The following is a 22,756-nucleotide window of genomic DNA, read 5'->3' as shown; positions in this document are numbered from 1 at the left end:
CACTCCGCTGCCTCTGTTCTCAAGCCTTCTGTTGTTGAAGGAGAGCGTTCAGCCCAGAGAGGCAGCAACAGAGAGAGAGAGAGAGAGAGGAGTGATTTGTTAAGGACTCCAGAAGCTGCTAGCTGCAATTGACTAAAAGTGTATGCAATATAAAGTTGATAGCGGTCATTTCCACACAACGGCTGTGCTGGAAATGAAACTCTACAAACTTCAAATCTCGGATGGCCTCCAGAATAATTTGATGCCCACTAGAGACAACACGATAGCAGCATTCCAATATTTGAGGGGCTGCCACAAAGAAGACGGGGGAATATCAACCTATTTTCCAAAGCCCCCAGAAGGCAAGACAAGAAACAATGAATGGAAACTAATCAAGGAGAAAAGTAACCTAGAACGAAGGAGAAATTTCCTGACAGTGAGAACAATTAACCTGTGGAACAACTTGACTCCAGAAGTTGTGAATGCCCCAACACTGGAGGTTTTTAAGAAAATATTGGCCAAACACTTGTCTGGAATGGTGTAGGGTGCCCTGCTTGAGCAGAGATTGGACTAGAAGACCTCCAAGGTCCCTTCCAACTCTGTTACTCTATTAAATATATTAAATTAAGAGAATGTGTAGGCCAGCCTGTAGAACAGACTTAAACCCTTAATGTTATGTTTGTCTGACTTCATACCATGATAGGTGGATACCAGCATGAAAAGAACATTGTGAAAAGATTTGCTTATTGCACCAAATCAAAAATAAACAACCTATCTGTCTTTTCAACTTTCTTCAGAATCATTTTTTTTTCAAAATGCAAAAGTGAAAACATACCAAGAACGCTCAACTGCATTAGATCTCATAGTTACAGAATGAAATACTCCAGGTTCTTAATTTATAATCCAGTCCAGCTACCAAATACCCAGCATTTTCAAAGAAAGGAGAGAGAAACAAATGGAAGATGAAAACAACATTCCAAATAAGACAAATTCATTCTGATATCAAAATAGATTGTACAACGTGTCTGCTGATATGTATTTATTACATCTCGTGGGGAAAACTATATTTTAAGCGCAGTCCAGCTTCTAGACATTTAATGTAATTAAAAGAAAAGACCTCTAGGGGTCAACAGAAAACCAGATTCTGTGAAATGTTTTAATCCATAATATCTGTTTCAGAGATCTAGAATGCACTTGGGTACATTATTCTCTGACCTGATTACCAGTTTGGGCTGGATCAGTTAGCAGAAGTTCATTATGTCAGGATGATTTAAAATTCTTTTCGACAAAGTGATGATTGCTATAAAAAAAAATCCATAATCTAAGGGGAAAAGACAATGAATAAAACCACCTGTTTCTTACAGGTATTCTTCGGGATCAGTAAATAGTTAAAAGAACAGGAAGAAGATGGCGGGCATAACAAGAAGTTTCCACAATAATTTCCAGGTCAGGATTGGGCGTTTTCTTACTCCTGGCGAAGATAAAAGATGACATTGAAAAGATTTATTTGATATTTGTTTGTGAGTGTACACACAGCCAGACAGGGTGGGAGGGGAAGAGAGGAGAGAGAGGGGAGAGTTGGGGGAGAGAGAGAGAGATGGGAAGGGAGGAAGGGAGAGAGAGTTGGGGAAGAAGGGAGGGAGGGAGGGAGAGAGAAAAGTGGGAAGGAAGGGAAGGAGGGAGAGAGAAGTGGGAAGGGAGGGAGGGAGGGAGAGAGTTGGGAAAGAAAGGAGGGAGGGAGAGAGAGTTGGGAAAGAAGGGAGGGAGGGAGAGAGAGTTGGGAAAGAAGGGAGGGAGGGAGAGAGAGAAGTGGGAAGGTAGGGAGTGAGTGAGAGAGAGAGTTGGGAAAGAAGGGAGGGAGGGAGAGAGAGAGTTGGGAAAGAAGGGAGGGAGGGAGGGAGAGAGAGAGGTGGGAAGGAAGGGAGGGAGGGAGAGAGAGAGGTGGGAAGGAAGGGAGGGAGGGAGAGAGAGGTGGGAAGGAAGGAGGGAGGGAGGCAGGAACTAAGTAAGGAAAGACTTACAAATTCAAATTAAATTCCTTGTAAAATAAGGCACCCCATTAATAAAATTATTCTCATATCTCAATATACTGACTTTTGTCTCACGCAAGCTACTGTCACACATACTATAGATATGTACCTGTACACAATTCTTCCACAAATATTCTTTTTATTTTCATTTTCATTAGAAACCCCCTCCCCGGCATGTGGCTCTTTGGCTCAACTCAATACATTTCCCCCCCCCCTTATTATTCATTTTCTGAGGATTGATGGATTAACTGTTGTCAGGTTGTCGTTGACACTCCGTGGCCTCCTAGACAGGCTTTGTCCAGGATGAATTTTCTGAGGGGAGCATCTTAAAATTTAAAATGGTCTTTTATCAGCATAAAAATAACAATGCTCTAAAAGGCAGGAACAAAATTCAACAGTAATCTGACAGCCTGCAGAAAATAACAGAACAAAATTTAATAAAAAAAACAAAAACAAATTAGGTTTCTCCACCAACAAAAGAGAGATCAAACCCACAGTTACAAGATAAATGGAATGAAATTTAATAAAAGATAAGGTTCTTCACAGGCAAGAATGACATCAAGTGCACAGTTACAGGATAAATGGTGCTTGGTTTTGATAATGTTATACTTGTAAAGTATTTTGGAATTGTAGCTGATCACAACCCAAATATAAGAAATGTTGAGTCAAAAGGAAAGGCAAATTCAGTCTAACATCCTAATCCCATATTATGGGAAGTAATAGTTCCATTATATCTTAATTCAACTGGTGATAGCAGGTACATTTTTGGCTGCCCACATTCATAAGAAAAAAATACTATACAGCTAGTCCTTGAGGTTTAACCACAATTGAGCCCAACATTTATGTTGCTCCGTGAACTAATGGTCTCCTGCAAACTCCATTCCCCTTTCGCTCCTCTTTTATTTCCTCTGGGAGGGACCATTCATCGTCCACCTGTGGCCTTACTCCCAAGTCAACCCCTGTTCTTTAGCCGTTCCCTTCGCCTGGCAACTCTGTGCATGCGCACACTGGGAACAGGCTCCAGCTGTTCTTCTGCCTCACTGATGTCTGACTCTGAAGGCAGCTGATAACTGTCAGACAGCCCTGGCCTCCTCTCTGCCTCCGACATAGAGCCCTCATCAGAGCCTTCCCCAGACTCCAGGACTGGCCCATGTTCCTCCCCAACCTCCTTACTGTCCGAATCTGCCGCCAGCTGTGCTTGCGGGCCACAAAATTATCCAGGAATACAGTATTACAGTATTGTGAGCTGGAATTTCCCCAGGGAATTCTATTATGTGGCTGAAACGTTTTTTCCTTTTTCTCATGAACTTCTAGATTCAGACTCACCAGTAGGGAAGATCACCTATAACAATTTGTCCAACCTTGGCAGCTTTAACATCTGTAGACTTCAGCTCCCAGATTTGAAGCTGAGGAATTCTGGGAGTTGAAGTCCACGGGTCATAAAGAGCTGGGGAATTCTGGGAGTTGAAGTCCACAGGTCTTAAAGAGCTGAGGAATTCTGGGAGTTGAAGTCCCCAGGTCTTAAAGAGCTGGGGAATTCTGGGAGTTGAAGTCCACAGGTCTTAAAAAGCTGGGCAATTCTGGGAGTCGAAGTCCCCAGGTCTTAAAGAGCTGGGGAATTCTAGGAGTTGAAGTCCACAGGTCTTAAAAAGCTGAGGAATTCTGGGAGTTGAAGTCCACAGTTCATAAAGAGCTGGGGAATTCTGGGAGTTGAAGTCCCCAGGTCTTAAAGAGCTGAGGAATTCTGGGAGTTGAAGTCCCCAGGTCTTAAAGAGCTGGGGAATTCTGGGAGTTGAAGTTCACAGGTCATAAAGAGCTGGGGAATTCTGGGAGTTGAAGTCCACAGGTCTTAAAGAGCTGGGCAATTCTGGGAGTTGAAGTCCACAGGTCTTTAAAACTGCCAAAGTTGGACACCCCGATCTACAAGGTTTGTGGCACGGCTTGTGAAGCATGACAAAAAGCAAGGATGGGTCCTTTTTCTACAGCAGTTGAACAGGCCCTCTTTGGTAGCGAAAGCGGACACCCGAAGTTGTTGAGTGTGGTTCCCACACAAGCACATAGCTCTTATCAGAGGTGGAGCTTGTTGCCTAGGTGACCCCACCAGACAAAGGCAGGACACCGGCTGCTACTGATCCCGCGGTTTTGCACCTCACCAGCTCTCTTTGGCGTTCAGTGCTTCCCAGTGTGCTATGTGCATAAAGAAGAGTGAAGCATGAACCCCAGGGCACCCGTCGAAGTCCCCTTCTCCCCTTGGATGCACACAGCAAGGTCACTGCATGAGCCAGTTCCACAGCAGAACTGGCACGAGAAGTGCTTATATTTGCAAAGTACGACATAAAAACAGAATTTCGTCAGTGGCGCGTCAGAGGTAGGTGTCTCATTGCTTGGGACGGGCTGTGTGGGGGTTTTCTTTGCTTCACAATGTCTGGCTTTGTTTAAACTTTGGGGAGCCCCCAGATTCTAATGCAGCACAATAATTGTGTGCTTCCTCGCACACAATTATTTTGTTGTGGGGAAAAAAATCTTCTCTCTTCTTTAGCCAGTTTGCAGAAACAGGGCTGTTGCATCGCGGAATGTTACAGGAGAGAAGTCTGTGTTTAGATGTAAACCTTAGGATCAAAGTGAAGCAGAGAGATTTAGAAGAATGGGATAAAAACAGTTGTAATATTTTAGCAAATAAGTACGTAGGGATAAGGATGGGATGAAAACCCACTCAACCTATCAGCAGCCGCTTTGCAACCTGATACACAAGTGCATGTGAATAGAATCAACAGAAGAAGTTATGGTGTAAATTGGTTTATTTGTTGGTTGTCCCGCTTTCATTATTCTTTACAAATAACTCAAGGCAGCGAAGGTATCCCAAACACTTTCCTCCACCTATTTTTTCCTACAACAGGTGAGTTGGGCTAAGGCAGAGTGACTAGCTCAAAGTCATCCAGCTGGTTTTCATGCCTAAGACAGAACTAGAATTTCTTGTCTCCTGATGATTGGCCCAAAAGATGGATTTTTTAAAAAAAGAAGATGAATGTAGTTTTCATGAGAGAAAATTGCATTCCAGAGGGGTGATTAAAATGAATCACCAATCACCAGGAGATGGTGAGTTCTAGTCCCGTCTTAGACAAGAAAGCTCGCTTTGTGACTTTGGGCCAGTCCTTCTCTCAGCCCACCCCACCCCACAGGGTTGTTGTTCTGGGGAAAATAGGAGGAGGAGGGAGTTATTTCCTAAAAACAATAAAGACGTTATATAAATAAATGCATTTGAAATAAATGAATTAAAGCTGCCTGTGTTGAGAAGCATTGAAGTAGCTGTCTTGAGCTAGGCTCGAATAGAATCCGTACACCTTGCAAGCCTAATTTCTCCCTCATACTTATATGAGGAATGCACAGGTACAGTATAGGTGGTACCGTGCTCAATAGTAGTAACTGTGAGAGGGATCTTGGAGTTCTAGTGGACAACCATTTAAATAGGAGCCAGCCGTGTGCAGCAGCTGCCAAAAAAGCCAACACAGTTCTAGGCTGCATCAACAGAGGGATAGAATCAAGATCACGTGAAGTGTTAATACCACTTTATAAAGCCTTGGTAAGGCCACACTTGGAATCCTGCATTCAGTTCTGGTCGCCACGATGTAAAAAAGATGTGGAGACTCTAGAAAGAGTGCAGAGAAGAGCAACAAAGAGAATTAGGGGACTGGAGTCTAAAACATATGAAGAACGGTTGCAGGAACTGGGTATGTCTAGCTTTAGAGAAAGAAGGACTAGGGGAGACATGATAGCAGTGTTCTAATATCTAAGCGGTTGCCACAAAGAAGAGGGAGTCAAGCTATTCTCCAAGACACCTGAGGGTAGAACAAGAAGCAATGGGTGGAAACTAATCAAGGAGAGAAGCAACTTAGAACTGAGGATAAACTTCCTGACAGTTAGAACAATTAATCAGTGGAACAGCTTGCCTCCAGAGGTTGTGAATGCCCCAACACTGGAAGTCTTTAAGAAGATGTTGGATAGCCATCTGTCTGAAACGGTATAGGGTTTCCTGCCTAGGCAGGGGGTTGGACTAGAAGACCTCCAAGGTCCCTTCCAACTCTACTATTGTATTGTATTGTATTGAGGGAGAAAATCCCTGGATCCAAGCATATTTTGGCCAATGTCGTTGTTGAAACAAAAACTGCAGCAATTCATTCAACAAATGTGGCAAGAAGAAAGATCGTCAAAAGGGACAAAACGTCTCTTAACCTATTTCTCACTTAGCAACCTAGATGGTGGGCTCCATTGTGGTCGTAAGCCGAGGACCACCTGTAGGAGGGTGTCACAGAGGAGGAGGTCAAACTATTTTCCAAAGCACCTGAAGGCCAGACAAGAAACAACGGATGGAAACTGACCAAGGAGAGATTCAACCTAGAAATTAGGAGGAATTTCCTGACAGTGAGAACAATCCACCCATGGAACAGAAGTTGCCTTCGGAAGTTGTGGGAGCTTCATCACTTGAGACTTTCAAGAAGTGATTGGATTTGTCAGAAATGGTGTGTAGTGTCTCCTGCTTGAGCAGGGGGTTGGGCTAGATGACCTACAAGGTCACTTCCAACTCTATTAATCTGTAAACCGTTTCTCCAGGCTATTCTTGGCCCTCCATCCCAGCCCCTGCAGTATCACCTCCCAACAGCAGAGGCCACTGTGGTTCCGCAGGCCGCTGGTGATCTGTCCAGTCTATTTCTCAGCCCACTGGTCCTTCCCAGGTGAGTTGCCAGGGGGCGGGGCAACCTGCAGCAGGTGGGACACACCTTGGGCCTCGGGGGAGCAGGCTCTCCCCAGCGTCCCCCAGGATCCTTGTGCCTTCGAGGCTGCCAAACCTCTGGGCTGTGTTGAAGGGAGATGCTCTCAAGGTGGGGCGAGCCAGCCTCACCTGGGTGCCATGGGTAGTCCAAGCCACCCCCCAGGATCAGGGACCGTTCGAGCCCTTTGAAGGGGTTGGACCCCCACGGGTGCCATCCAGGCCCAGCAGATGGGTGAAGCTTTCCAGGCGCCCAGCCGTCTTAGCCGGGGAAGCCCCGAAGGGCTCCTGACTGGGATTTGAAAGGGGGAGTCCGACAGATCGCTCTCCGTAAGTCGGGATTTTGTACGAGATCTATATATATATTTCTATCAATAAGCCAACACATTTGAATGAGAGAAAAGCAGCACGAGCCGAGCGAAAATTAATATATGTCACAGATGGTATGGTGAAAAAAAAAAATTTGTGCTCATCATTTCAATGAGGAGTACAAAGAGATCGTGAAGGAGAAAAAAAATATCTGGGGAAAAGAGAAAAACTAAGGTGTAATTATATCCTTAGATGAATCCTAAATGGATCCCTTAATCTAGATATTGCTCCGTCTTCTCATTTTTAGACTACGAAGACCTTCTAAAGCAGGTGTGTCCAACTTACAGCCCATGGGGTACATTTGGCCCCAAACAGCTAGCAGTATGGCCCCATATGATTGTATTAAATAAATAAATGAAGGAAGTTTGCTATTTATATACATCAACTATAGTTTATATGCGGCCCAGTGCAGCCCAGGCAAGCCAAAAGGCTGAATAACCACGCCAATTGATGAAAAACACACAAATAAGAATATTCTTAACACCAGAATAAGTTTCTTTTCCTCTTAGTTCTCTTATCTAAGTTCTAAGCTCCTGTTATGAATAACTGAATGTCTCAGAGGCGTTGAGTGATTCACAAATTAGCCAGTGTCACTTTGGTGTAGCTGAGTTTGGATCCCAGTTTATGTGGTTAACTAACGGTTCGGCCTGTGGTGTGAAGCTAAAGAACTGAGCAGAACAAAAGTGAGTGCCCTGTGAGATTAAAATTGTGAGGGACAATAGCTGCCTGGAGCCACCTTATAGGGGAGAAGAACGGCATAGAAATGTAATAAATAAAGTAAAATAAATAAATAAATGCAAAGGGGACTCTTGAATCATTGCCAGCCTTCTCTCTAGCACCCAAGATGATTCCACTTCAGGACAGGTTCTGAATTCATTGTTAATTCATTGTTAATAGGTGATGCCTTGAAAAATGACTTTCTGAAATTAGAAAATGCCTTCAAATGATAAGACAAACCTGTTCATACATCCAGATAGCAGCTAATCAGTTGGCCAAAAACTCAGCCATTTCTGCTACCTCCTTAGATATGAACTCCAGGGATAACCTTTTCTCCCCCTTAACCAACCACAGCCACTTTCAACATTCACCTCCTATTGTTCAGTTACCATTTTCAACTATTATTATTATTATTATTATTGTTGTTGTTGTTGTTGATGATTTATTTAAATTTATTATAGCCTCCATTCCCATAGATTCGGGGTGCTTACAAATACATTAAAAAAAAAACCTCGGCAACTTTCTTGTTTCTTATCTCCTGGCTTTTATAAGTAGGATATGTGCAGGTAGTCCTCGACTTACGACCACAATGGAGCCCAACGTTTCTGTTGCTAAGCAGGACCGTGGTTCAATGAATTTGCCCCATTTTACGACCTTTCTTGCCGCAGTTGTAAAGTGAATCACTGCGGTTATTAAGGTAATGACACGGTCCTTAAGTGAATCTGGCTTCCCCATCGACTTTGCTGGTCAGAAGGTCGCAAAAGGGGATGGCGTGACTCTGGGACACTGCAACCATCATAAATATGAGTCAGTTGCCAAGCTTCTGGATTTCGATCACGTGACCAGGAGGAAGCGGCAACGGTCGTAAGTGTGAAAATTGATCATAAGTCATTTTTTTTCAGTGCCATTGTAACTTGGAAGAGTCACTAAATGAACTGTTGTAAGTCAAGGACTACCTATATTCATTTACTGACGCACAACACCCCAGTCGCTGAAGTAACCCTAGGCAATGATGTGAATATTCATATATATATAAGTGTACATAAGCTAGGAAAAGAAGGCCAACGGGTCTTCTATTGCACATTAATGATTAAAAGGTTGCTTGAAAGTTTAATGGTTAATGATTGTTCTACTATAACACAGAGATGCTTAAAAGTGTAAGGAATTCTTGTAAATTTCCAGTGATGCCTTTGGATTACAGGTTTACTTTGTATTATCATGTTTTGCTTCGTTGTGCTTGTGGTTAGAGTGCAGTACTGCAGGCTACTTCAGCTGACTGCTAGCTGCAGTTCAGCAGTTCGAATCTCACCAGGCTCAAGGTTGACTTAGCCTTCCCTCCTTCCAAGGTGGGTAAAATGAGGACCCAGATTGTTGGGGGAGGCAGGTTGCTGACTCTGTAAACCACTTAGAGAGGGCTGTAAAAGCACTATGAAGCGGTATATAAGTCTTAAGTGCTATTGCTATCGCTTCAGAAATCCTCCGCAAGCAAAAAAAGATTGCAATTTGCTGAAAGCACAGATTATGATAGATAATTTTTTAAATTATTGTTATTTAATTAAGGCATTTGCATTGTCTTTTTAGGAGTGGTACAGTGGCCTAGAGGTAGAGCTCTTGCCTCACAATCAGGAGGGTGTTAGTTCGATCCTAGGTAGTGGCAGATATTTCTCTCTCTGGGCACCCTGAGAATATATCTGCTGAATATATATCTGCAAAACTCCGCATTGGCGACAGGAAAGGCATCAGGCCATTAAAACACTCTCCTAGCTCCATTCAGTTGCCCAGATTCCACCCCGCAAGGGATTATGGGGTCGTTAAAAGAAGATAGTTGACATTGTCTTTTTGCACACTTAGTTGCTGTGGTGGCGCAGTGGTTAGAATGCAGGATTGCAGGCTGACTCTGCCCACTGTCAGGAGTTTGATCCTGATGGGGCTCAAGGTTGGCTCAGTCTTCCATCCTTCCAAGGTCAGTCAAGTGAGGAGCCAGATTGTTGGGGACAAAAGCCCAGAGAGATATTGCATGATCACTTGCCCCCCAAGATTCCTGTAGCTTCAACACCTTCTATCATTTCCTCTCTGTTAGTGAGAATTAAGTCCAATATAGCTGATCCCCTTGTTCCCTTCTCTACTTTTTGGGAAACACAATTGTCTGCTAGGTTTGTTATGAACCTGTTGGATTTTCCACTTGGTGCAGAGTTAGTTTCCCAGTTGATGTCAGGATAGTTAAAATCCCCCATTACTATTGTGATGTGCTTCCAGGGGTGGGTTCCTGCCAGTTCTAACCTCTTCTATAGAAGAGGTTCCACAAATCTACAGTGCTGTTTAGAACCAGCTCCCTCCCCCCCACTGCCCGTACATACATCATCAAGATGAAGAGTGAAAGGAGGAATTCTGGGAGTTGAAGTCCACAAGTCTTAAAGCTGTCAAGTTTGAACACCCTTGGGGTTTTTTTTTTCTAAAGGGTTAAGGGTGCAAGGGTCTTGTAACTTGACAGCTTTAAGACTTGCACACTTCAATGCCAGAGTTCCTGAGACAACATGACTGGAGAAGGAATTCTGGGAGTTGAAGTCCACAAGTCTTAAAGCTGTCAAGTTTGAACACCCTTGGGGTTTTTTTTTCTAAAGGGTTAAGGGTGCAAGGGTCTTGTAACTTGACAGCTTTAAGACTTGCACACTTCAATGCCAGAGTTCCTGAGACAACATGACTGGAGAAGGAATTCTGGGAGTTGAAGTCCACAAGTCTTAAAGCTGTCAAGTTTGAACACCCCTGGGTTTTTTTTTCTAAAGGGTTAGGGGTGCAAGGGTCTTGTAACTTGACAGCTTTAAGACTTCTGTGCTTCGAATGCCAGAGTTTCTAAGCCAACATTTTGGTTGCTAAGCAAGAGCGATGTTAAGTGAGTTTCACCACATTTTACAAGTTGGCCACGCCTACCTAGTCACATGGCTGGCAAGCCACTCCTACCCAGTCACATGGCTGGCGAGCCACTCACACCCGGTCACATGGCCGGCAAGCCACTCCCACAAAGCAGGCCACACCTACAGAAGAGGTTCTAAAGAATTTTGAAACCTACTACTGTGTGCTTCCTACATACCTCAGTGAGCTGATTAGCAAAAAGTTCATCTACTTCATCTGTTTGGTTGGGTGGCCTATAGTATAGACCTATGGCAATGTCATTCCCCCTCCTTTTAATATTGACCCAAATACATTCAAGATAATTTTCATCCTTGTGCTCTATTTCTGTAGAGATGTCGTTATTTCTCATAAATAGTGCAACTCCATCACCTCTTTTACTTGGTCTATTTCTTTTAAATAATTTAAATCCTTCTAGCTGTATGTTCCATTTGTGGGTTTCATCCCACCAAGTTTCTATAATGGCAACAATATCGTATCTGTCCTCGTTTACTTGAATTTCTAAATCACCCTGTTTATTCCCCATGCTCTGTGCACTGGTGCATGGACATTTGAGTCCTTTTTGATTGACCCTGTGTTTCCTGTCTACATAGCCTGTATTGTGCCTGGCTGCCCCTACTTTCTTGCCACTTGTTTGATTCGTGCACATGGTATGGCGCAAACTATTAAATGCTTGGTTTCGCTTGACAGCAGGACTGATAAACTTATTGCGATTGCTAATTGACTGGAGCATAGGGTAAACATAACTTTTATATGCACTTGGAAGCCCCAACACTTGGTGTGACTTGCATTGTTACAATATTGCCCCTAACAATCTAATATAAACGACAAGTATTTTGTAATGTCTTTTTATTGACATGATTTGTCAAAACATTTATGAAGTTGATTTATAATATTGCAATAAAATAATTGTTGTTTTTTTGCAGGCTTTAAAAGAATGAGTAAGAATATTAATGAGCTAAGGTAGTACCTGCTTTTATACTATTACAGACATTTCAATTGGGATACTATAATAATAAAATATTTTCTCTAAATAAGTGTTGTTAGCATTTCTCTGGACAATACAAAACCTCTGAACATGTTTTAAGTGTAAAAGGCATTGATGCTTTTCACTTTACATTTAGGAAATGTGTTAACTACTAGTGACGTGCAGTCAGGTGAGGCAAGTGAGGCACAGCTAACCTCTCATCATCAGGGCAGTGAGTCATTCGATGGGAAACTTGCCTTTTGGGAGGAATGACCCAGCTTGGCTCCCGTTTTCGATCTGCTGACCAACGACCGAACGGAGAAGCGAAGAGGCAGGAGAGACAAAGCAGGAGCCAAGCCAAGTCATTCCTTCCAAGAGGCAAGTTTCCTATCGAATGACTCGCTGCCCTAGACTCGAGGCTCCAGTCCAGCCTGTGGTGCTTGCAGCCCCCGCCAGCTCCTCCAGGGACTCCCAAGCTCGGCACCAGAGAGCCGCCACGAGAGAGGCCGGACAGATTGCCCGGGCGGCGGCAGAGGTTCCCTTTGTTCTTTCGGGCGCGGGAAGCGGGAGGGGAGAGGCTTCCTCCGCTCTGTCCGCTCCCCACCTGCGCTGCCCTCGCCCGACAAGCGCGCCCCGAATTCCGCGCAGCTCTGGCAGGCAGTGCCGTGGCCGAATCCCAGGGCGGAGGGCGGCAGGTCGCAACTGAGCATGCCTGACTGTGGAATTCTGGGAGTTGAAGTCCACAAGTCTAAAAAAATTGCTGCCTCACCAGCTATAAACCTCACCGCACATCACTGTTAACTACAGTATATACTAGGGCTGTGCCCAATTTGGAAATTGTTCAGAAGGATTCATTCAGAATTGGAATTTGCATGAACATAGCACGTCTCGCGGTGGCTCAGTGGCTAGAATCCAGTACCGATTGCATTGACGATGTACCACTTAATTGTACAGGGAAGCATTACAGAAAAAATCACAAGAAACCCTGAAGCTTCAGGAAGAAGCAACCAAGTTCTCTTCGGAATCCACTGCACGTCGAGAAGGAATGTCTTCTCCTTCCAGTGCCGCAGGTACGTTTAATTAGCATGTATGCAAATTATACTTGGCCTTTTTGCTGCAGGTAAACACAAATATTTTCAGATCGCTGTGGTTAAGGTCTGACTTCCCTAAAGCATGTTAGGGTTCCAAATAGCATCCAAAAGTAAATCAGAGTCCAAGGCAAAGTATTGCTCAAAAGTTCCAATTGATTAAGAGAGCCATGTTGGCACATCTGGGAAAACCCGAATTTGAAAGCTGCCCAGTTTTCCCCACCCAGTTGAAAGTTCAAGATCTTTTCCCCACACCCACAAGTCCATCCCATGGTCCAATCTCCCACTGCCATGCTGGCAGCTTCCACCCATCCAGTTCCGGTCAGGTGCAGAGGTGCAAAGACAAAGGATGACCTTGGCAATCTAGAAAGAATTTTGTTATGGCTACATCGCATCTTTCAGCATCTCTGCCTCTTTTCTTCTTCACCCAACATCTGGAAGCCTGGGATCCCCCTTTTCTGTTCAGGAGCTCAAGCCATGCAGTCCTGTCCACCAATAAACCATCTTTCCAAGCAGCCTCCATGTTTTCAGTGTCTTTTTCCCCACTTGGAGCTGAACCCAGAAGGACATTTCCTCCAACAATTTCTTCATTAAATTGATCTGACTGTGGGAGCGACTCTGAGTAGCATACAGAATAATAATACAAAAGATAAAATATAAAGACCGTTAATGAGAATTTTATCGAGATTAGCATTTCCCCCACCATTGTATCATTCTTTGTTTTCTTCAACTGCTGCCACATTCTTGGTCCATATGTGTGTTTTAGGGGCTCACAAGATGGCCAACTCCAAATCCTCGCTAAGTTCAAGCAAGCACGGCAGTACGGTCCTGGACAGCACCTCGTACAGTATTCCTAGTTCACACAGCAGCCCTCCTAAGAGCCTTCCTTCCAAATATGAACTGGAGATCGTGAGCCCGAAAAAATCAGTTAACTTTTCGGGGAAAGAGCAGGTGGAAAGCATCATGGAAGAATATGCGCAACAAGTGAGAGATTTGCAGAAGAAGCTAAGCGAAGTATGTATCAAGTTTGTCCTGAATTTTACTTTATGCTAAAATTTTATCGGTTGATTAAATTTAGAGGCTGCCCATCTCGCTCTTTGGGGCGACTCTGTATAATTACCCAGACAGGTAATTCGACTTACGACCATTTGTTTCGTGACTGAAGTTACAATGGCACTGAAAAGCCTTACGATCTGTTTTCACACTTACGACCATCGCAACGAGTCCCGTGCTCAAAATTCAGACGCTTGGCAACTGACATGTATTTATGACGGTTGCAGTGTCGTGGGGTCATGTGACCTCCATTTGCGATCTCTTGTGACCAGCAAAGCTACTGGGGAAGCCAGATTCACTTAACAACCATGTTACTAACTAAAAAAACTTCAGTGATTTGCCAAGGAAGGTTGTAAAATGGGGCAAAATTCACTTTAGGGATAGAAATTTTGGGCTCAGTTATGGTCACAGGCAGGGCCGGATTTAGATGAAAAGAGGCCCTAGGCTATTCCACTTATGGGGCCCTTTCACCTCCCATTTTTAAGTTTGTAAATTACATGAGAGATAATAAAATACATCATTACTGTGATATATATCAATATATTAAATGAAACATGTTGCAATTGGTACTAACCTTTATAAAAAATGTGGCACGGATAATAAATAAAAATAATAGGCCCCTCTTGATCTTGAGGCCCTAGGCTGAAGCCTAGTTAGCCTATAGGACAGGGGTGTCCAAACTTGGGAACTTCAAGACTTGTGGACTTCAACTCCCAGAATTCCCCAGCCAGCCAGTTGAAGTCCACAAGTCTTAAAGTTCCCAAGTTTGGACACCCCTGCTATAGGAAAATCCGGCCCTGGTCATAGGTTGAGGACTACTGTCCTGTAACTGAATATTCTCAGGCAACTAGAGACAACAGACGTTATTGTCCAGGCTGGAACTTTAGTATGTTATAAAAAAAAAAGGGGGGGGGAACCAGGAAAAACAGAAAAGTAACTTCAGTTTAACATCCGTGCCAATAAAATAATAAAATAATAAATAATAATAAAATAACAAATAATAAAATAAAATGAAATTCAATGGTGCAAAGAGTAAGGTTCTACATTTAGGCAACAAAAACGAAATGCACAGGTACAGTATAGGTGGTACCTCGCTCAATAGTAGTAACTGTGAGAGGGATCTTGGAGTCCTAGTGGACAACCATTTAAATAGAAGCCAGCCGTGTGCAGCAGCTGCCAGAAAAGCCAACACAGTTCTAGGCTGCATCAACAGAGGGATAGAATCAAGATCACGTGAAGTGTTAATACCACTTTATAATGCCTTGGTAAGGCCACACTTGGAATACTGCATTCAGTTCTGGTCGCCACAATGTAAAAAAGATGTGGAGACTCTAGAAAGAGTGCAGAGAAGAGCAACAAAGATGATTAGGGGACAGGAGGCTAAAACATATGAAGAACGGTTGCAGGAACTAGATATGTCTAGTTTAATGAAAAGAAGGACTAGGGGAGACATGATAGCAGTCTTCCAATATCTCAGGGGTTGCCCCAAAGAAGAGGGAGTCAAGCTATTCTCTAAAGCATCTGAGGGTAGAACAAGAAGCAATGGGTGGAAACTAATCAAGGAGAGAAGCAACTTAGAACTCAGGGGAAATTTCCTGACAGTTAGAACAATTAATCAGTGGAACAGAAGTTGCCTCCAGAAGTTGTGAATGTTCCAACACTGGAAGTCTTTAAGAAGATGTTGGATAGCTATTTGTCTGAAACAGTATAGGGTTTCCTGCCTAGGCAGGGGGTTGGACTAGAAGACCTCCAAGGTCCCTTCCAACTCTGCTATTGTATTGTATTGTAAAAGCTGAATTGTGCTGCATATAGATTAGGCCACACGTATGTTTAATTTACCTTCTTTGTTTTGCTTCTGCTACTGTGGGGAGAAACTGCAGCTCGAAAATGGATAGCTTTGCAATCTGCCAATTAAAACAAAATGTCTCTTTCCTCCTTAATAGATTTGTTTTGGGGTTAAAAAAAGAGTCACGTCAGTTGCCACTTTATGTTTGCCCGTGCCTTCGCTGCCATGTAGTGACAGACAGCCATGAAATGGAGAGAGGGAAAATGAAGTGGGGAATTGCTTGGGGAAATGAAAGTAAGCTTTGTATCTGCTCGAGACACTGCCTCAAGGTCACCCAGCTGGGAAAAGGAGGGGGCCATATACCAGACTGCGCTTTGTCTGACCATTATGAAAATACCTTGCCGGGACTTGATTGATGAAACTGGGGTGGGTAATGAGAGATAGTTAAGAGAGAGAAAAGTCGAATGTAGGTGTTGTGGCCCGCCAGTGGCAAGCAGAGCTGGCAGCAGAGTTGGACAGTGAGGAAGGTTGGGGAGGAACCTGGGCCAGTCCTGGAGTCTGGGGAAGGCTCGGATGAGGGCTCTGTGTTGGAGGTAGAGAGGGGGCCAGGGCCGTATGCCAGTTATCAGCTGCCTTCAGAGTCAGACATCAGTGAGGCAGAGGAACAGCTGGAGCCTGTTCCCAGTGTGTGCATGTGCAGAGCTGCCAGACGAAGGGAACAGCTAAAGAATAAAGGTCGACTTGGGAGTAAGGCCACAGGTGGAAGATGAATGGCCCCTCCCAAAGGAAATAAAAGAGGAGTGGAGTTTGCAGGAGACAATTAGTTCGCTTAATTGGTTCGTGACTCTCCAAGACTCCTGGCCAAGTTTTGCAGATCTCGGCCTGGCAGCTCTCCAAGCCAGATGAGGTCTGTGACTGTAAATCCTCCCTTGAAAGACTTTGCTGGATGTGAATGAGCAGAATTCACAGTCAATTAATAAAAGGGTTTTTTTTTTTTTTTTGCTGGGACATGGAGTTTGTTTCATGCTCTTGAGAAGCCTCAATCAGAACAATAGGGATTTGGGTACGCGATTCTCAGTTTTGGCTTTGCAATATTGCAATACACGTGATCTTTAATACATTATATCTTTCTCAATAAATGGAGGCCAGGACCATTTCTAGTTTAGAGATTTCAGTAGCTGCAGTGCCGCTGTAACCTCAGTCACTAAACAAATGGTTGTAATTCAAGGACTAATCTGTAGCAGAAAAGCTCCAAGTGAATTAGTTCCCTAAGGAACGCTTTCTTTCCATTGCTGTGTTCCAGAAAATGCCTCCCCTGTTTCTCTCTCTGCGGTTTCTTCTGTCCTATTCTCCCAACATTTATTTAATTATCTCATTTCATCTCTCGTAGAATACAGAACAACATGAGCAACAGAAATTCGCTTTACGGCAATCAATTATTGAGTTGCAGAACAGTCTAGAAAATGCAATGAGAGAGAAAGAATCCCTAAGTGAATTAAGGTGAGTCCCCTCATAGCCTGAACCAAACGGAGTCACCAATCCCAAGTAAATATTTCTTGGTGATTACTTTTTCTGGGTTGGCTCCAAAATGATTGAAGTGGGAAATGATTTCAAAGGCAGATGAGTCTTTCTTTCTTTCTAACTCACTGTCAAATGTCCAGTTGGCTAATCCAGAAAAAAAGAAACTCCTGGGATATTATTTTACTAAGAATACAAACTTTACTGAATAAGCCACATTAGCCACTATGTGATTTCTATTTTTTTGGAACTGATCCTTTTAAGTGCAGTGGTTCTCAACCTGTGGGTCGGGAGCCCTTTGGAGGTCGAACGACCCTTTCACAGGGGTCGCCTTAAGACCATTGGAAAACACATATTTTTGAAAAAATACAGAAAACATAAAATAATGTTATGGTTGGGGGTCACCACAACATGAGGAACTGTATTAAAGGGTCTTGGCATTAGGAAGGTTGAGACCCACTGATTTAGTGGAAGGCAGGAGTTTTCTATCAGCTAGATTGTCTTGAATTTTCTCAAAGGTTCCCTCTAGGCAGGCAGTGGACCGGTTTGTTGATTCAGCTTTGCTACACTTTTAGGAGGTGTGAAATGCTTTTGGCTGAACGCCCAGGCAGCTCATTAAGAGTCCTCCCTCTTTCCTGCAGCCACCTGGGGAATAGAGGGGGGGAGAGGAATGGCAAAAGGTGTTGGTTTATTATTCTATTGTGTTTGTTTGTTTTTCTGGTGTTATGGGAATAAAAATATGGTAAAAATATGATAAAAATATGAGAGGTGGAGAGGCACCAAGGTAAATCTTCTGGCAGCTGACCCAGAAACGAACTGCTGAATGTCACTTCGCTTCTGCAATTAAAAACCTCCTTCTGGGCAGTTTCCAAAGGCTTTTCTATTTAAAGCAGGAGTCTCCAAAGTTTGCAACATTAAGACTTGTGGGCTTCAACTCCCAGAATCCCCAGCCAGCCATGCAGCTAAGTTTGGAGAGTCCTGATTTAAAGCGTGTTTTTCTTCTTTGCCAAGCGAAAAGTGGCTGAAAAGGGAGTCCTGATTTTTTTCCTTCTAACACCTCACTCTTTCTTTCTTTTTCTTTCCCTTTCTTTCTCCCTTCCCTTCCTCTCTCTCTTTCTTTCGTTCTTTCTTTCAGGCGAACCGGCAGGGAGAAAAGGCTTTTAAAAAGTAAATTAAAAAAAAGCTTCTGAGGATCGCATGCCTCACAGCTGAGCTGCCCGATCATGGGAAGCTTTTTTTTTTACTACCAGTCTGCTGGAACCCTGGAAATTTTTGCTACCGGTTCCTGTGACCAACCAGTAGCATTTCACCCCTGTTCCAAGGGAAGGATACTGGGAAATCCCCATTCCCTTCCCACTCCACTAACCTGCTTTCCAGCTCCGTTCTCCTGTGCAGGGCAACAGAAATTGACCCAGCCGATCGGCTGGGACGCCGATCAATTGGGACTCGGGGGGGCAGAGAATAGATGGGGGCGGGGCCAGCCAGAGGTGGTATTTGCCGGTTCTCGGAACTCATGCGCTGGTGACGTCTCGCCTGGACTACTGCAATGCCCTCTACATAGGGCTTCCCTTGGGACGCATCCGGAGACTGCAGCTAGTTCAGAACGCAGCCGCGCGGGTTATTATGGGAAGTACACGTTACTCCCACGTAACACCTCTCCTGCGCGAGCTGCACTGGCTACCTGTGGCCTTTCGGGTGCGTTTCAAGGTATTGATCACCATCTTTAAAGCGCTCCATGGCAGAGGACCTAGTTACCTGCAGGATCGCATCCTACCACACACGTCCCTGCGACCTATCCGCTCACACAGAGAGGGGCTCCTCCTGGTGCCGTCTGCTAGTCAATGCCAGCGGGCGACACCTAGGAGTAGATCCTTCTCTGTGATGGGCCCAACCCTCTGGAATGACCTCCCCCCAGACATTCGAACTACCACCGACCTCCGTTCCTTCCGGCAAAAGTTAAAGACTCACCTGTTTCAATCAGCTGGCCTGGCACTTTCTTAGTTTTTACCTCCCAGGGATTTATTTTATTTTAGGGTTTGGGGTTTTAATTGTGATGTTTTAAGATTAGAATTATTTATTTCTTAGTACAGCCTATTTCCCCCTCCAAATGTATCTTAAATGTAGTTTAAATGTATTTAATTATTATGAATGATTTTATTATATTGACTGTACACCGCCCCGAGTCCCTTTTTGGGAGAGGGGCGGTCTAAAAATCTAAGAAATAAATAAAAATAAATAAATATTCAAAATTTCCCTACCAGTTCTCCCGAACTGGTCAGAACCGACCCCTGGTTTTAACCTCCAGCCCCCTCTAATCATGATAGCAGTGTTCCAATATCTCAGGGGTTGCCACAAAGAAGAGGGAGTCGAGCTATTCCCCAAAGCACCTGAGGGTAGAACAAGAAGCAATGGGTGGAAACTAATCAAGGAGAGAAGCAACTTAGAACTGAGGAGAAATTTCCTGACAGTTAGAACAATTAATCCGTGGAACAGCTTGCCTCCAGAAGTTGTGAATGCCCCAACACTGGAAGTCTTTAAGAAGATGTTGGATAGCCATTTGTCTGAAACGGTATAGGGTTTCCTGCCTAGGCAGGGGGTTGGACTAGAAGACCTCCAAGGTCCTTCCAACTCTACTATTGTATTGTATTGTATCTTTGTTGCTTTTTTCTTCTTTGGGTTGGATTCTCCCTTGCCTGATCAACAGACGGAAGGAATCTTACTCGCAAGAAGGCCACAATAGCCGGCTAAGGGCCACGGTGGATGAGTTGCAGACGGCCAGCCTGCTCCAGGAGGAGATGCTGAAGGAATCCAGTAGCCAGATTGACTATCTCAAAAAGGTTGTCCAGGGCCATGACGATGTGTTCGAACAGCTCCGCAGTCTTCTCCTGCACTATGAAGGTAGTCCGGACCAGAAGATGTATGGATATGAAACCGCTGCCAGTGTCCGCGTCTCCTACTTGCCCACTGCTTTCGCCAGGATTCTCCAGGACTTCGAAACGGAGGTGTTGCGTTTGAAAAGCAAGTTTGTCCCAGTACGTGATTTTTTCCCCCTCCTTTTCAGTTGCTTATCTTCACCCCAAATTTGAAAAATGTACAGGTAGCCCTTGACGTACGACCACAACTGTGCCGAACACTGATGTTGCTATGCGAGACAGTCGTTAAGTGAATTTGGTCCCATTTTATGACTGTGGCTGCTGGGAAACTGCCCTCGGCTTATGACCACGATTGAGCCCAACGTTTCTGCTGCTAAGCGAGACAGCAGTTAAGTGAAATTGTGCCCCGTTTACCGCCTGCAGTTGTTAAGTTAGGAACACGGTTGTTAAGTGAATCTGGCTTCCCCATTGACCTGGCTTGTCAGAAGGTCGTAAAAGGGAATCGCATGATCCTGGGACACTGCAACCGTCATAAATATGAGTCTGTTTCCAAGCACGTGAATTTTGATCAGATGACCATGGGGATGCTGCGACGGTCATAAGTGTGAAAAATGGCCATAAGTCACTTTTTTGTAAGTGCCATTGTAACTTTGAACGCTCGCTGAGTGAACCGTTGTAATCCGAGGACCACTTGTAGTCCGAGGAAAGAGGAGTAAAGGACTGTCTTATGCTATCTTATGGAAATGTAGATGGAATTCCTCAAAAACATGTTATCAGCCCTCACAGTAGGATAAAGGCAATATTGACTGAGGCAGAATGAAAATTATTGTCTTCATTTTAAATTGTTCCTTCATTTTAAATGTTTAGATCATTTTTGTGTCACTCATCAAGAAAATTATTGATAACCGGTGTTGTCCGGATATTTATTTATAGGGGGAAAATGTCCGGACCAAACGTAATTTCTAATGTTGGATTTTCCCCCTTACCATGACAACTCCACTGCACTGTACAGTAGAAGCCATTTTACGGCAGTACAGTAGAAGCCATTTAAAGCCACAACAGACTGTATCTTAACAGAACACACACCCTGAGGCATGTTAAGGATATCTTACCTCCACAGTATTTGTTTCCAGAGAGTAAGTCATCTGCGTACCAAGTTTAGTTGAAATTGCTCAAGGAGTTCCAGAGTTATGCTAGAACACACACACACACACACACACACACACACACACACACACACACACAGAGCCATTATATATATATATATATATGTGTGTGGAAGATGTAAGTGTAAAAACAGATACTCAACAAACTTGAGGTTTTTCCCCTTATCTGTCTTAGCACCATGTTTCATAAAATGGCCACGGTGCTCTGACTACTGAGGGAAATTCTTTGTCGTTTACACAATATAATTGCTTGCATTCGAATAATCTGTAACTAATCACAACTTGTGATGTTTTATCAGCTGGAAGAGCAAATAGAAACGTTGCAAAGAGAATCGCAGTCGAAAACTGAAATTTTGCTTCAGCAACATCAGGACAGGTAGGCCGTTTCTTCGTTTTAAAGGCATTTCAGATTATTTGCGTGTCACTCATCAAGAAACGTTTCCCACAGCCGATTACAGATTACAGTCCTTGTCTTACAACCACAATGGGGGCGCAGCCGTTCCATTGCCAAGAAAGGCAGTGTGATGACCCAGGGCATGGCACAGAGGCAGGGGTGAGTTCTGGCAGTCATCACTGCCGGTTTGCTCACGGCTATGCCATACTACCCCCCCCCCCCCCCCATAAAAGATGAAGAAGAACCTCATCAAAAATTTTGGGGAATCAGGGGAAGGTGTGTCATAAAAGATATTCCATTCCTAGGCTGCTTAATAAAATTAAGAACCAGAGATTTCCCCAAAGAGACGGCTTCCAAATAATTGTTCTAGTGAAGGCATGTACATCAGCCATTCATTGTTACAAGAGAAAGGAAGAAGGAAGAGTTTAGAACAATGGGTGTCCAACCATGGCAGCTTTATTTATTTTTTAAATAATTTTTATTGAATGTTTTAATCTTTAAAAACAGTAAAAAAGACACAACAAGGGAAAAAAAGCACAATAAAACAAAACAAAACACGGAACGTACATAACAATATAGAGTAATTTTACAGCTTTCAATATCGGCTTTCCTGCCTAGCTTTTATAATTCTCCCTTCTGCATTGCCTTCCTATTACTATAGCCTTGTCCTATGATGTAACAAGCATAGTATAAACGCTTACAGCAATATTCATTATTTGTATCTCCATCTATTTGTATTCTCTATTTCCTGTTTTGGCTTTTGATTTCTAGCCACTTGCATATTTTATTCCAAACATTATAGACGTCCGATTCTTCTCTTTCTTTTAGTTCTATTGTCATTTTGTCCATTTCTGCACACTCAAGTATTTTCCTGATTGTAGTTTCGTCTGAGGGTGTATTAGTTTTTTTCCCCAATTTTGTGCGAAGGCAATCCTGGCTGCTGTGAGTATATGTATGATTATGTATTGAGATTGTTTGTCCATTTTTTTGATCCAGTAGTCCTAGTAAGAATGCTTCGGGTTTGAGTTCTATTTTTCGCTCAGTAATTCTTAAGACCTGTGGACTTCAATGCCCAGAATTCCCCAGCCAGGTCCACAAGTCTTAAAATTGCCAAGATTGGAGCAAGATTAGAACAACCCTGAAT

The 22,756-nt window shown here is 43.7% G+C and overlaps 1 protein-coding gene across 7 annotated transcripts in view; it reads left to right on the top strand.

Annotated features, from left to right (window-relative positions):
- Positions 1–4,195: 4,195 nt before the first annotated feature.
- CCDC158 (coiled-coil domain containing 158) overlaps positions 4,196–22,756 on the top strand; it is a 63,073-nt gene continuing 44,512 nt past the window's right edge. For 5 of the 7 annotated variants that reach the window (XM_081960354.1, XM_081960351.1, XM_081960353.1 and 2 more), the window contains exons 1-7: positions 6,828–7,104; positions 11,694–11,730; positions 12,689–12,804; positions 13,589–13,836; positions 17,052–17,161; positions 19,884–20,211; positions 21,518–21,594. In XM_081960354.1, the coding sequence (XP_081816480.1) occupies positions 11,705–11,730; positions 12,689–12,804; positions 13,589–13,836; positions 17,052–17,161; positions 19,884–20,211; positions 21,518–21,594 (905 nt within the window). In that variant the 5' untranslated portion in view covers positions 6,828–7,104; positions 11,694–11,704. Of the gene's footprint in view, positions 4,378–6,709; positions 6,740–6,827; positions 7,105–11,693; positions 11,731–12,688; positions 12,805–13,588; positions 13,837–17,051; positions 17,162–19,883; positions 20,212–21,517; positions 21,595–22,756 lie in introns of those variants that run through there. The other 2 variants (XM_081960349.1, XM_081960350.1) reach the window with 2 other exon arrangements.

The sequence above is a fragment of the Natrix helvetica genome, assembly GCF_964273705.1.
Source record: "Natrix helvetica genome assembly, chromosome: 7".
Classification (NCBI taxonomy): Eukaryota; Metazoa; Chordata; class Lepidosauria; order Squamata; family Natricidae; genus Natrix; species Natrix helvetica.
Note: the sequence above shows the minus strand (reverse complement) of the source record. Positions and strands in the feature narration are given on the sequence as shown.